The sequence below is a fragment of the Globicephala melas genome, chromosome 5, assembly GCF_963455315.2.
Source record: "Globicephala melas chromosome 5, mGloMel1.2, whole genome shotgun sequence".
In the NCBI taxonomy this organism is placed as follows: Eukaryota; Metazoa; Chordata; class Mammalia; order Artiodactyla; family Delphinidae; genus Globicephala; species Globicephala melas.
Window position 1 is genome coordinate 42814824 of NC_083318.1, and position 16085 is coordinate 42830908.

Genomic DNA, 16085 nt, shown 5'->3' on the forward strand with positions numbered 1-16085 from the left:
CAAAAAGGCAGCCTACTGAATGGGAGAAGATACTTGCAAATGATATATCTGACAAAGGGTTAATATCCAAAATATACAAAGAACTCATACAACTTGACATCAAAAAAAACAAACCACCAGGTTAAAAAATGGGCAGCAGACCTGAATAGACATTTTTCCAAAGAAGACATACCGATGGCCAACAGACACATAAAAATATGCTCAACATCATTAAGTACCAGGGAAATGCAAATCAAAACCACAATGAGATACCACCTCACACCTGTCAGAATGGCTGCCAACAAAAAGACAACAAATAACAAGTGTTGGTAAAGATGTGGAGAAAAGTGAACCCTCATGCACTACTGGTGGGACTGCAAATTGGTGCACCCCTATGGAGAACAGTATGGAGAATTCTCAAAAAATTAAAAATAGAAATGTCAGCAATTTCACTTCTGAGTATTTATCCAAAGAAAACAAAAACACTAATTCAAAAAGTTATATGCACTCCAGTATTCACTGCTGCATTATTTATATTATTATAAATAAAATTTTAATATAAATATAATTACTATTAATTTTATAATTATAAAATTAGCATACTTGTTTATATTTATAATCTATTAATTATATAATTGTTATTATATTGATTGTATAATATAATTATACATAATTTAATAATGTTATAATTTTTTGCATTATTTATAATAGCCACAAGGTGGAAGCAACCTGAGAGTCCATGGAAAGATAAATGGATAAAGACGATACATACATATATATATATATACACACACACACACACACACACACACACACACGTATATATATTACTCAGCCATTAAAAAAGAATCTTGCCACTTGAGACAACATGGATGGATCTAGAGGATACTAAGTGAAATAAGTCAGACAGAGAAAGACAAATATGACATGATTTTACTTATATGTGGAATCTAAAAAACAAAACAAAAACAGTCTCAGACACAGAAAACAAACCAGTGGTTGCAAGAAGGGAGGAGGGTAGGGGAAATAGGTGAAGGAGATTAAGAGGTCCTGTTATATAAGTCATGGGGATGTAATATACAGCATAGGGAATATGGTCAATAATACAGTAATAACTTTATGTAAGTTGAGATGGTTACCAGACTTACCACAGTGATCATTTCATAATGTATGCAACTGTCAGGTCATTACGCAGTACACTTAAAACTAACATAATATTGTACATCAACTATATTTCAATGAAAAATAAATTTAGAAGAAATTTTAAAGCATTAACTATCCTTAATAATGGAACAGCAGTAATATTTAAAAATTAAATGCAGATTATGCCATCTCCCCATGAAATGGGTGGGGGTGGTGGGGGTGGTAGAAAAACAGTTTCCACATGCAATGTGCTCACATGTTGAAGTCAGTTTGGTTCAAGACTGCCAAGTCCTATTTAATGGTTTTCTAACATCAAGTGGCACAGGACAAGGCAAAAGGGGGGGCACCTCCATTACCTGGAACCCCTGGGAAATTAGCTGCTCAAATTAATTAATTTATGAAGAATAACATTTAAGCCAAGTCCCAAAATATCATTTAATCATGATTTTTTCCATTAAGTATTATCAAAAATTTTACTCCCCAAATATTACACTGTTTTCTGATTACATGGGTATAAACTTGAGTACTCCCTTGATGACTTGGGACCTGGTTATAGATAACTAATTTTACCGTGCAGTTGGATGGGAGTCACTCCAGAAGACTTATTTTAGTTTGTTTTCTTGAAATAGTCCCTGATGTCAACTTTTCAAATGAACTTTATTAATCATTTAAGGAAATGAAAGTACAGTAACGACAAAACAGTCAACCTACAAAATAAAACTTCTGACCCTGTAATGGTTCACTAAACTCAGATTTCCTCTCAAGTTCTCTAAGGGAATCCAGAACGTTTCTTCCTTTGTGCTTAGGCCAGACTTTTAAAGGAGGCAGCTAGGCGCAGTAGTGCCACAAGAGGCATGAGGACTTAAGCTAAGAGACACAAACTTAAAGGGTAAGATGGTCTGCTTCCAGAGCTGCCCTATCCTCCATACAAGAAACTTGAGGGGTTCCATCTTATATTTCACAAATGTTAATAGCAATGGAATCAAAATGAGGAAACTCTTAGAGAAAAGTGAAATTTCAGAGTCATTAGATGTCCTTCCTTAGAGGTGATTTTCCCTCACAGTATTTAGTTCAAATGTTAGTTAAATTTAAAAGCAGAGTGACTTCTTATTTATTTTCTCGTCAAATGTTTCTTCCTTCATCTTTAGACAACTCTGTGTAAAATAGTTTTCTCTTAGCCTGAACTGAAATCTGTCTATCTATAGTTTGTATCTTTCCTGCTCTTCCTCTTCCTCAATAAAACAAACAAAAAATACCTGGGACCACAAAGAACATAATTGCAAGATTACCTCCTCTTCCACAGCCTTACAGATATTTATAAAAATAGGTGATGCTGCTGACTATTCTCTTCTTTGTGACATAAATTATACATAGCATGACATAAAATTGACTCAATATGTGCCTTTCTGAATAACAGGTCTCCATTCCAATTATTATTTCAAACAGCAATGAAGATAAGCTTACAAATTCAAATTCTGACGACTGCACAATAAATTTCAAAAAGACAATTCAGCTCAATAAAATCAGGTATCTGTCTAAAACTATTCATTTGTCAGAGTCATGATTTCATGGGAGTTCAAAAGACCTATTTAGTCCCATTTCACAGTAAAGTAACCCTGGATTGAGATTTACAACAAAATCAAAACACAAAAGAAATTACTTGGTAAAGTCCTCAAAGTAGATTTTATTTATACATTTCTTCAAATGACTGTGGAACTTTTAAAAACCCCTCCCCCAAATGTGACAATTTACGGACAGTGGTGGGAACCAGGGGTCTTTGAAGAAAGCGAATACAAAGACACTGGTGCTGTGCCAGCTCCCTGAGCTAACACCAAGAAGCCAATTTATTTTATAATCTTAAAGAATCTTATATGTGGATATGTTTGAATTGGCCCTCTGAGAATTGTTCAAATAAAGGAAACATTATGGAAAGGAGACTGGTTTCCAAACTGTGCAGTCTCTGAAAATAAAACTTCAAAAATGTATGTCTGAAAAGATCTGCAAGACTTGGTACAGTGTTTATCTATGAAGAGAACCAATAACCCATTGACTTCAAAACTCAAAATAATCTAAAAAATACTTTAAATGGCATGGCATTAGTGACATTTTTTTCAAAATATTTAGTTTAAAAGAAATCTGATAAAATTGTTCTCACCCTATGAAAAAGACCTAATCCCTTTCTAAAACAAAAATAGGATTTGCAAGAGAAACAACACTGTACAATTCACTGGTAAATTAAGATTTCCGAGGCTGTAAGAAATGGGGCCAAAACAAGTCACACTCAAAAAGGGATGATTAACACAAGAAATGTGCTATAAGTAAAGTGCATGAAAGGAAGCCTGCTCAGCTAAATGAAGTAGACAAAGGTCAGAAGTCAAGGGTCATTCGCCAGAGCGGCAGCAGGCTCGAAAACCACACTGCAAATTCTGGCATCCACTGGCGGTGTCAGCATGAGGACCTGTATGAAAACAGAGAAGTGTGAAAGGAGGAATTTCTTATCACACAAAAATAATCTTGCTAATGAAAGAAGTAAAACACTTATTTTTTTTTAACTAGTAATACATTTGTAACATAGAAGTAAAATCCCACAATGAGTGTATAAAAAATTATTCAGCACAAAAATCGCCAACAGCAGTTTGACTTTAACTAATATAGGTAAATGAAAAAGAAGAATGAAAAGAAGTAATTTTTTGGCAACAATCTTACAAAATAAAAAATCCAAGAAGAAATGAGATAACCCACAGAAACAAGACTGCCAGGATAACTTCACAATGGATTTCTTGTATCATGAACATCTTTCCTAGAAATATAATTAAGGCAAAAACAACCTTATCTATAATAGATAAGCTAAAGAATCCAGTATTGAGCAATTATAATAAATATTACATTCAAAATTTTTGTTAAAAATAAACTACGTAGATATAGCCTTAACATATTTGCCATATTGTTATTTAATATCTGTACCCAAAATAAGTCATGTGATAGGGTTAGGTGAAATTATCTTCCAGAATCAAATATGTAATGAATGAATAATTAAAAACATACCTAAGACATAATAAAAGTTATGATCCAATTACAAAGAAAAATAATAATACATTTGTGGAATAACTGACATTTTATTCCAATGACATTATGCTACCCAGACACTAGATTAAAAGATCCATTAGGGAACAAAGCTGAGAATTAGAAAGTATCAAAGAGATATCATGGCGCATATTCAAATGTCAAGTACTCTGAATGAATCACAGTTTTCATAAAGGCGAGCAAATACGGAAAAAGACATTTTAACTATATTGAAGCCTTTCAGTATGTCTGCACCATGAACAAAGTTAATTAGTTCTTTCATCAATTAGAACCAAAATACTTGCATTTTTGATACGTAAGGACCATAAAAGTACATGAAATATATTTTTATTATAGAAAATAATATTTATTTTATCAAATGAATTATAATTGAAAAATCACTGGAATGATATCAAGACTTTAACTTAGAAAAATATATTATATTAGCTTTCTTTGTCTTTTGAAGTAGCGATCCATTGCAAAAGAAGGCAATTATGCTAATACCAACATAAGAAAGTAACTACTTGCAAATAAACACATAGAACACACTTATTTACCAGAATTTAACTTTTTTTTTGTATTCCTGTAATGGCAATATACAAAATACAAAGGACTAATTTCTTAGGATATACAATCAATGAAGTATAGCATTCATATATTTCACTAATGGAAATAATAATGTATCTTTAAGTAAGAAAAGAAACTAATGAACTTTACAAGCATAGTGGAACTGCAATAGCTTATGATTTCATTTATTTTCAAATACTTATGCTTAACTTTTAAAGTAATATAATGCCTGGGATACGGGGAGCAGGTATGGGAATGGGCAATAGTATATGAAAAAAGATTGACCACAGGTTTATAACTGCTGAAGCCAATGATCCATAAAGCTTCTTTATATTATTATGTTTATATATTTAAAAGGTTCTATAATAAAAGTTTAAAGTCATTTCAAATATAAAACTGAATTACCACAAGCTTATTTTTTATTTAATCAAAATTAAAATCTATTCTATTTTGAAAATGAAAAGTTAAATGTGTCAAATACTTAAAATTCATAAAGTAGCATTTTTGTTAAGACTATTTTCTCTTAAGACACAATGCTAGTCATCTTAATCAAAGAGTCAAAATGAAATTTCTTAGTACATTAGAGCCTTTCTCCAAGAGCCAATCTCCTACCTCACTATCATTGCCCTGCCCTGACACAGTCCCTGTGATGAAATGCTTAAACTGGTGGTTTTTGCAAAAACATATCTAACATTTTCTCAGTATATAATTCTAACTTTTTTGAAAGGGAGAAATATGAGGAAAGAGACATGGAGACTTTGGTACAATATTCCAAACTGAAACTCCCTACAATACTTCAAAATGTCTATACTCCTATTTTTAAAAGCACAGAAAGGTAAGGAAGAAATTTTATACTGCAATCACACGCCTAGGGAAAAATCATAAGCGATGGCTGAAAGCAATCAAAGTAAAGTATGCTACTGGTTTTCAAGAGAGAAAATTAAATGGGAGCCTCAAAGGAGCCAATTGGATCAAGGAATCTAATCAAAAGATTCATATTTTTCCAAACACAGGCATACTTCATTTAATTGTGCTTCACTTTATTGCACTTTGCAGATACTGCATTTTTTACAAACTAAAGGTGTGTGGCAACCTTGCACTGAGCAAGTCTATTGGCACCATTTTTCCAACAACATTTGCTCACTTCCTGTCTCTCTGGCACATTTTGGTAATTCTCACAATATTTCAAGCTTTTTCATTATTATTATATTTGTTATGGTCATCTGTGATCAGTGATCTTTGATGTTACTACTATGACTCACTGAAGGCTCAGATGATGGTTAAAATTTTTTAGCAAAAAAGTATTTTTAAATTAAAGTATGTACGTTGCTTTTTTTAGACAATGCTTTTGCACTTAATAGACTACAGTACAGTGCAAACATAACTTTTATATACACTGGGAAACCAAAATATTCACGTGGCTCACTTTATTGCAATATTCACTTTATTATGGTGGTCTGGAACCAAACTCACAATATCTCCAAGGTATGCCTGTACCACACAGTTTTTCACCAACCTCCCCCAAAAAAGAGGCTCAGGATCCTCAGTCTCCACTCCGGTGACCTGAGTCACTTTTTGCTCTCAAAGTCTAAGGGATGGAAGTAGGGATAATATGGGAAGAAAAATGTAGGAATAAAAATATGTGTCCTATATTAGGTAGAAAGTAACCCTCTCCTGATATCTGTCAGCATCTCCTTATTCATCACAAAACAAAGTTCACGCTCATATTGCTATAAAATGTGCTCCCTTTCTCAGATACACACCAGAATATCTTAGTTTCAATGGAAATCTAAGGGCATAAATTGTGCTTAACCAACAACTGTAATACTAACTACCTCAAAACTACAATCCCATCATAAGGTGAATGACATTCCAGGTGACTGATCCTAAAAATCCATAAAAGTGGTATCATCCATGAATGGGTTTTATTTTGTTGAAGGCCTAGGGCAAAGCAAAAGTGAAGACAACCGCTGTTTGTAAGTTAGTTTCATACTGTAGAAAACAGGGGAGAAAGCAATTTCCAAAGCATGGAAATCATAAGCAATGTTAACAGTTAAGACCCTTAAGCATCACAGAAGGACTATTTAGAAAAGGGAATAAATGGACAACAGAATAAACAGGCAACAGAAAAAGTGAGGTAGAATTGGAAAGAAACATGACTAAGATATGTTGGGTTGCCAAATATCTCAAGTAGACAGCTGTGCTTCCACAGACATGGAATTTCAAAGGTAAACATTTGACTTATCACCAGTAAATGTCAATCTTGATATGAGATAATAAACCCAATGGTTATAACAGATGCGGGCTAAATTACGGTAAAGGATAATAAAACAGAAAAATAACATTTGCATAATCATTAAATAAAACCTTTAAATGCATGGTAAAAATAAATTTTGTAAGAGAGCATTTTTTAAAATATTAGTTAAGAAGAGCTATAATGGTAGCTATTGTTATTTTCCCAAATTTTTATTACTGAATTGTTTGTTTTTCCTAGATTTTAAGCATATTACTTATGCTGTATATCTGCACTTACCTTCACTTACCTTTAATTCCTCTTTAACTTAAATTAGAAACATAAGAGAGCAAATCATCTGAAACTGTGTCACCTACTATGATCTAATCTATCTTAATTCACAAATTAAACATACATTGAAATGCAAATCAGTACAAGTTTATTTGCTATCATTGTTCAAATGTTCTTCAGAGCTCTAAAACTAGGCAATTCCATCTAACACTTCTTAAATGACAAGGAATTTTTTAAATGTTATGGCTAAGAAGCCTTTTTTTATACTTAAATCTTAACTTTTTTATCAATCAAATAACAAATTTAAATGTCATGAAAGAATCATTAAGAATAAAAATGGCATTTTATGTTAATGCTTAGTATAGTGCCTTGCTGGCAGCAGACACTGTTTGAATATCTGATTACTAATTTATCTTCTCCAAAATCTCTGCTAATGCTTAGGAAATAGAAAATTTTGTTTTACTTAGCACTTTTTAGTTAATGAGTATTATTTATCAGTATTTACTTCTTTTAGTTAGTAACCTGGTAGTTAACTATGTAAACTCTCTTTTGACAAAATACATTTTTAGTTAAGTGTTACTCTCAAATATTAAAATATAATGTGTCACCTAAATATGCTCCCTATTAGTTTAAGAACATGTATAAAAATATTGACTACTTTCAGAAATAATAAAAATAATAATGAAAAGGGAGCTAAATATTTATAGTCACTAAGTATTTGTACAAGTTGAATTATAATAAAAGATACTGGATGAATCCTGTGTCATCTTGCAAAACTGGATACAATGCAACTTTATCCTAACACTTTCTAGTGTCCATATGGCCTTTTAAGGAAAAGATTGTATCAGGGCATTGCTTTATGAGCAACTGGCTGGAACTCTGGAACATAAGTTCACATGACAAGTCACCCTGTAAACTTTAAAGGATTTCCATTTCCCCCAAATCATGCTTTAAGAAGCTGTAAAAGGAGACTTGGTATTGGATTATACAAGCACGGTCAATTTCCTTTCAAACATTTTAAAGTCAGATATGTTCATTAAAATTCATTTATTGAAAACTATCACTCATTTATCAAAAAAAATCTTAACATTCAACAAAAAGAATGTAGCAGCTCCTTTGGAACACTTTAATATTTATATATTCAAAACCAGTCAAGATGAAAGGAATTCTAACATACTAACAAAGTGCAAAAGTTTTTAAGTATTTAACTTTATCCCAACACCTAAATTATTTCAAGAAGTTTTTTTCAAAAAGACACACACACACAAAAGTAGTAGGCAGATCATAAAAATGAAGTGAAACCCAATCCCCCTACCAATCCAATAACATCTATATACCCCAAAATAAGTATAACAAATTAGGTTCTGAGATTTATTCCCACCAGCATAACCTATGCTGAAATCAGTGTAGATAATTCAAATGCAACCTACCAATAAGGTGTTTTTCTTACAAAAAATAATTGCTTACTGATTACTTTTCATAATATATCCTATAAGCCTTAGTAAGTACAACAGTGAACCCACAATGACATAACCGTGTATTAAAAATATATATATATATTTTTATTGCATCCCCAAAAGCAGCAAGTGCTGCACTGTAGCACTCACACCTTCTTTTGTACACTTAGCAGGTTGCAACTAAAATGACATTAATTTTCCCCATTCCTTCTTATACACTAAAGGCAACAGAGAGCAAAGAAATGCTTGAAGTTAGTGTTGCTATTTCAAGAACATGGGAGGTCATCTCCTGCATCACCAATGATTCAAGAAACAAAAGAGCTGCTATCTCCTGTCTCTTCATATACATTTTAAGAAAAATCTAATCTCTGAGAAACAGCAGATTTGCTAACTTCTCTGCCTACTGGTATGTCATTAAAGAAGATACTATTCCTCTAGTCTTGCTGGCGTCTGTAAATTTTTCTGCCTGAGAGACTCCGTTTATCTTCCCATGATCTTAAGATGAACTGGACTCTCAAAAATAACAATACATGGGCTTCCCTGGTGGCGCAGTGGTTGGGAGTCCGCCTGCTAATGCAGGGGACATGGGTTCGTGCCCCAGTCCGGGAAGATCCCACATGCCACAGAGTAGTTGGGCCCATGAGCCATGGCTGCTGAGCCTGTGCACTGGAGCCTGTGCTCCGCAACAGGAGAGGCCACAACAGTGAGAGGCCCACTTACCGCAAAAAAAAAAAAAAAAAAAAAAACATGATGTAAAAAGACACAGTAGAATCTGAACCATGTAAATTTTTTCCAATTATAAATACAGGAGGTTGACTTCCTTACTAATAGTTGAGGAGCAGCTTTTTATGCTTCAGGACTTCAGTCTCTACCAGTGATTATCAAATGCCCAACAGGGCACTGAATGTACTTTGAAAAAGCACATTAAACAGTCCCACTGCAGGGCAGGAATAGGCTTAAAAAATAAAACAAGGGGCTTCCCTGGTGGCGCAGTGGTTGAGAGTCCGGCTGCCGATGCAGCGGACACGGTTCGTGTCCCGGTCTGGGAAGATCCCACATGCCGCCGAGTGGCTGGGCCCGTGAGCCATGGCCGCCGAGCCTGCGCGTCCGGAGCCTGTGCTCCGCAAGGGGAGAGGCCACAACAGTGAGAGGCCCGCGTACCACAAAAAAAATAAAAAAAATATAACAAAACAAAAAAAATCAAGAAATGTTTACCTGATGATTGTTAAAAGTAGGTTCAGGGTTCAATCTCCATAATACTATAGGAATTTTAATCACATTTAAAGCACCTCAGCCTCTTCCCAATACCACACTCACCATCCTCCTCAATCTTCCAAGAGATTTATTTGGAACCAGATTCAGGGTCCCTGAGGAGTTCACATTACCAAAGTCCTCCTTTTTCTACTACATTATGAAGTTTTCTTGTCCTACAAGAAAACTAACTCTAACATCCCTAAGAATTAGGTGTATCTAGAACAGCAATACGCTGTATTGTTAATGAGTGCTCTTTCACTCTAGAGGAATTTCCCAAAATTTTATAAGAATTTTAGTAATTCTATAAAAACTTGTCACTTTGGATTGATTAAACTATTACATATTTCTAAAATCTGGCAGAATGGATAGTTGAGATATCTCTCCAAAAGAAAACTTATCTTTAGAAAGATAAGAAAACTTATCTTTAGAAAGATAAGAAAATTTATCTTTAGAAAGATAAGAAAACTTATCTTTCAGACTAAACCTGAAAGTAAAAAATGTTTGGTAATCAGAAATCTAGAAAACAAAATAGAAACCCTAAGAATTTTCAGAACTGTTAAAAATTTTTAAATCAACTCCTCCAAAATTATCCCATTGTTAAAAGGCATTACCGTTAATGTTGTCACAGTAGTAAAAGTATTCATCATTTAGAGAAGGACATGCTGAAACCAAATCCTGCAGGCCTGCACCAGTTACAGTAAGACAACCAGAGAGATTAAGGTGCTCCAAATAAGGTAGCCCTCCTCCCAGAGTCAAAACCCTGTAAGAGAAGCAATTCAACAATTAGAATATATTAACAATTAAAATGTATTGTAAAATCTATGAAAACTTATGTATTCCTATGGCCCAATGGACTATTAACAGATCTTTCAATCTGGTAATGAAAAATTAAAGTATCTCTATAAAACATGACAACTAACTTCATCCTTAGGCAGGATACATTTAACAGAGACATTTCTGAAGACATTCAATAAACAAGTCTATGAAATGTTCTTTATAAGAACATTACAGTAACTCAATTCTTACAGGAAGGAAGTAATGAATCCTGGAATTGTAATCTTCACTCTCCTACTAAACTAAGTAAAAATTATCAAGAAAATTACTAAACAGTTTGGCAGTTCCTCAAAGAGTTAAAGAATCAGCATATACCCAAGAGAAGTGAAAACATATGTTCACAGAAAAACTTGCAAACAAATGTTCACAGCAGCATTATTCATAATATCCAAAAAGTGGAAACAATCCAAATGTCCACTAATCAATGAGTGGATAAACAAAATTTAGTATAAATATCATGTAGCCATAAAGAACTGATACATGCCACAGCATGCATGAACCTTGAAAATACTGTGCTAAGTGAAAAAAATCATACACAAAAGACCACATACTATGTAATTCCACTTATATGAAATATCCAAAATAAGCAGAATAGACAGACAAAGTAAATTAGTGGCTACCAGGGGCTGGGGGCAAAGAGGAATGAAGAATGACTGCTAATGAGTAAATGGCTTCTTTTTGGTTTAATGAAAATGTTTCTAATTTGATAGTGGTAATGGTTGCCAACCTTATAAGTATACTAAAACCACTGATTTGTACCCTTTAAAAGAATGAATTTAATGTGAATTTCATTTCAGTAAAAATGAAAACATTGCTTTTCATGGCATACCCTAGAAGAATTTTAAAAAAACAATTTACATAAAAAGAATAAAATGAGAAATTGACTGAAATGACAATGGCAGAGCTGAAAAATATCAAGAGCAAAACTGAGAACATCAATTCCCTCTACAGAACAGCAAAAACTGGGAAAACTAGAGACAGTCTATCTTGACAGCACTATCCAAAAACTAATAATACAATAAATTTAGTAAAAAAACAAATAGCATGATTATGCAGATACATGGAAATTAGGAAGTAAAGGTAAGTAAAAGTATGTAAACTACTGAGATTAGAATAAACTATGGAAATATTTATATATTCAGTGACAGGCACTGATGGACAAAGATCAGTACATACATTTTAATGTTTTGTCATTGCATGTTTACAAGAAAAATCTGGCCTATCAAAAAGAGCTTATCAAGACCCCAATACACGTGAGAGATTTAAATGCATACTTCTCCTTATATTTTGACTGAAAAAGACTGACTTTTTCTTAAATCATAGATTCCCTGATCCATTCCTACAGTTTAAATTAGTAACAGTGGCAGTTCAGAACTTCAGTGGCTTGACTGGGCCACAGTAATTACAAATAGACATCTTCAAAGGAAGACTATTGTTTAAAGTTTATTGATTCTTTTTTTCCTATAAAGTTGAATAGCTCAGAATAAAAAATAAAACAGCTTCTAAAAAGTGGTCTAAAAGATCTCAGAAGGTATCTCAATGCAGAAACTGCTTCATGTTCTAAAACTTACAAATTTTCAGTACACTGAGGACAGACTGCATGGAATGTAAAACTTTATATCACAAATACACTTGAGTAAACTGTATATGCATTCACTGAGTCTAGTGGGATATCAAACAAGACAAAAGTAAACAAGCAGTTATAATATCATATGATGAATGCTCTCCTGGGAACGTATTTAAGGGCCTTCTTGGTGGAGGGAGGGGGACAGGGGTCACAAACGGTTTCCCTTAAAAAGTGACGTTTAAACTGGAATGGAGATAGAAATGAACAGAAGTTAGCCAATAAACGTTTGTTAGAGAGAGAGCAAATGCAAATGTATGAAGACAGAGAAATACAGTACAGGCATACCTCAGAGATATTGCAGGTTGAGTTCCAGACCACCACAATAAAGCGAATATCACAATAAAGCAAGCCACACAATTTTTTTGGTTTTCTGGTGCATATAAAAAAGTTAGGTTTACATTATACTGTAGTCTATTAAGTATGCAATAGCAGTATGTCTAAAAAACTATATGCATACCTTAATTAAAAATACTTTATTTTATTGCTAATTGCTAAAAATACTTATTGTATCATCTGAGCCTTCAGCAGCAAGTCATAATCTTTTTGCTGGTGGAGGGTCTTGCCTCCATGTTGACGGCTGCTGACTGATCGAGGTGGTGGTTGAAGGCTGGGGTGGCCGTGGCGGTTTCTTAAGATAAGACAACAATGAAGTTTTTTTTGCTGCATTGACTGACTCTTCCTTCCACGAATGATTGCTCTGTAGCATTTTGCCCTACTTCTTTCAAAATTGGAGTCAATTACTTTCAAACCCTGCCACTGCTTTAACAATTAAGTTTATGTAATATTCTAAATCTTTTGTTGCCACTTCAACAGTCTTCACAGCATTTTCACCAGGAGTAGATTCCATCGGAAGAAACCACTTTCTTTGTTCATCCATAAGAAACAACTCCTTATCCATTAAAGTTTTATTACGGATATAATTCAGTCACATTTTCATACTCTACTTTTAATTCTAGTTCTCTTGCTATTTCTAACCTGCAGTTACTTCCTCCAGTGAAGTCTTGAACCCCTCAAAGTCATTCATGAGGGTTGTAATCAATTTCTTCTAAAATCCTGTTAATGTTGATATTCTGATATGTTCCCAAGAATCACAAATGTTCTTCGTCGCATCTAGAATAGTGAATCCTTTCAAGAAGATTTTCAATTTACTTTGCCTAGCTCAGAGGAATCACTACCTAAGGCAGCTACATAGCCTTACAAAATATATTTCTTAAATAGTAAGACTTGAAAGTTGAAATGCCTCCTGGATCAATGGGCTGCAAAATGGATGTTGTGTTAGCAGGCATGAAAACAACATTAATCTCAGCGACTTCCCTGGTGGCACAGTGGTTAAGAATCGCCTGCCAATGCAGGGGACACGGGTTCGATCCCTGGTCCGGGAAGATCCCACATGTCATGAAGCAAGTAAGCCCATGCACCACAACTACTGAGCCTGCGCTCTAGAGCCCACGAGCCAGCTACTGAGCCCACGTGCCCCAACTACTGAAGCCCGCACACCTAGAGCCTATGCTCTGAGACAAGAGAAGCCACTGAAACAAAAAGCCCGCGCACTGCAACAAAGAGTAGCCCCTGCTCACCACAACTACAGAAAGCCCGTGCACAGCAACGAAGACCCAACACAGCAAAAAATAAATAAATTTATAAAACAAACAACAACAAAAAACATTAATCTCATGGTACATCTCCATCAGAGCTCTTGGGTGAGCAGGTACATTATCTCTGAGCAGTATTTTGAAAGGAATCTTTTTCTTCCTAAGCAGTAGGTCTCAACAGTGGGCTTAAAAAGTCAGTAAATCATGTTGTAAACAGATGTGCTGTCATCCAGGCTTTGTGGTTTCATTTACAGAGCACAAGCAGAGTAGATTTAGCATCATTCTTAAGGGCCCTAGGATTTTCAGAATGGTAAATAAGCACTGGCTTCAACGAAGCCACCAGCTGCATTAACCCCTAATAGAAGAGTCAGCCTGTCCTTTGAAGCCAGGCACTGACTTCTCCTCTGTACTCACCTTGCACTTTTATGTTATGGCTTCTTTCCTTAAATCTCATGAACCAACCTCTGCTCGCTTCCAACTTTTCTTCTGCAGCTTCCTCACCTCAGCCTTCACAGAACTGAAGAGAGTTAGGGTCTTGCTGTGAATTAGGCTTTGGCTTAAAAGAATACTGTGGCTAGTTTGATCTTCTATCCAGACCACTAAAACTTTCTCCTTATCAGCAAAAAGGCTGTTTCACTTTCTTACCATTCATGTGTTCAATAGAGTAGCACTTTTAATTTCCTTCAAGAACTTCTCCTTTGCTTGTATAGCCTGGCTAACTGTTTGGTGCAAAAGACCTAGCTTTCAGCCTATCTTGCTTGGCTTTTGACGTGCCTTCCTCACTAAGTGTAATCATTTCTAGATTTTGATTTAAAGTGAGAGATGTGTGACTCATTTTACTTGAATACTTAGAGGCCACTGTAGGGTTATTAATTGGCCTAATTTCAATACTGTTGTGTCTCAGGAAATAGGGTGGCAGGAGAAGATGGAGAGAGATGGGGGAATAGCCAGTTGAAGCAGTCAGAACACACACAGTATTTATCGATTAAGTTTGCCATCTTATATGGTTTGTGGCACTCCAAAACAATTACAGTAGTATCATCAGAGATCACTGATCACAGATCACCATAACAAATATAATAATAATGGAAGTTTGAAATACTGAAGAATTAAAGTGTGACACAAAAACGTGAAGCAAGCAAATATCGTTAGAAAAATGGGACTGACAGACCTGCTCGATACAAGGTTGCCACAAACCTTCAATTTGTATAAGACTCAATTATCTGCAAAGCACAATAAAGCAAAGTACAATGAAACAAGGTATGCCTGTATACCTGGAGGAAACGAAAATAGCTGAGTATGGTTAAAGAAAGGATGGTTTTGTGTGTTTGTGTGTTATGTTTATGTTTACCTACTTGCTGTCTTTTTTTTGGCAGAGGTGAAGATGTGAGGAAGTAAAAGGAAGAGATTTAAAGAAGGTAACAAGATATAAACTACAGAGGCAAGCAAGGGCCAAGAATCTGAACTTTAACCAAAGGGCAATAAGACTCACTGAAACGCTTCAAGGAGTAATAACAAGTAAGAAGAAATGCATACTAGAAAGATCACTCTAGTCTACTTTTTATCACCAATACCCAAGTATGTCAGGCACAGGCCTACACAGTAAAATGCAAAATACATTCTTTGCTCTCAAACAAAGAAAGAAACATTTAAACAAAGTATTAATAATGCATGCAATAAGAAAAAAAGTTTTAGAAATATATACAAATTACAGAAATAATACAGACCAGGGAGTGATTCAAAGTAGTAATCTTTAAAAGATCAGAACAAAATCCAGAATTCAACAATGTATAATTCACATTATCTGGTATCCAATCAAAAACTACTAAACACTCAAAGAATCAGAAAAAAAGAATCAATAGAAACAGACCAATAAATGATAAAGATGATGAAATTAGGAGATAATGACTTTAAAACAGATTTCATATTTTAAATATGTTCAAGGATTTAAAAGAAAATATGAACATAATGAAACAAAAAACATGTCTATATATTAGTTTTTTTTATGTTTTAATATATTTACATACATTATTGATGTGCTTATA

The 16085-nt window shown here is 34.2% G+C and overlaps 1 protein-coding gene across 1 annotated transcript in view; it reads right to left on the minus strand.

Moving 5' to 3' along the window:
- Nucleotides 1–2778: 2778 nt before the first annotated feature.
- The window catches only part of FBXL5 (F-box and leucine rich repeat protein 5), a 50459-nt gene continuing 37152 nt past the window's right edge, over nt 2779–16085 (minus strand). The window contains exons 10-11 of the mRNA XM_030864256.2: nt 10599–10747; nt 2779–3580 (exon numbers count right to left, since the gene is read on the minus strand). Coding sequence (XP_030720116.1) covers nt 3504–3580; nt 10599–10747 — 226 coding nt within the window. The 3' untranslated portion in view covers nt 2779–3503. The remainder of the gene's footprint in view (nt 3581–10598; nt 10748–16085) is intronic.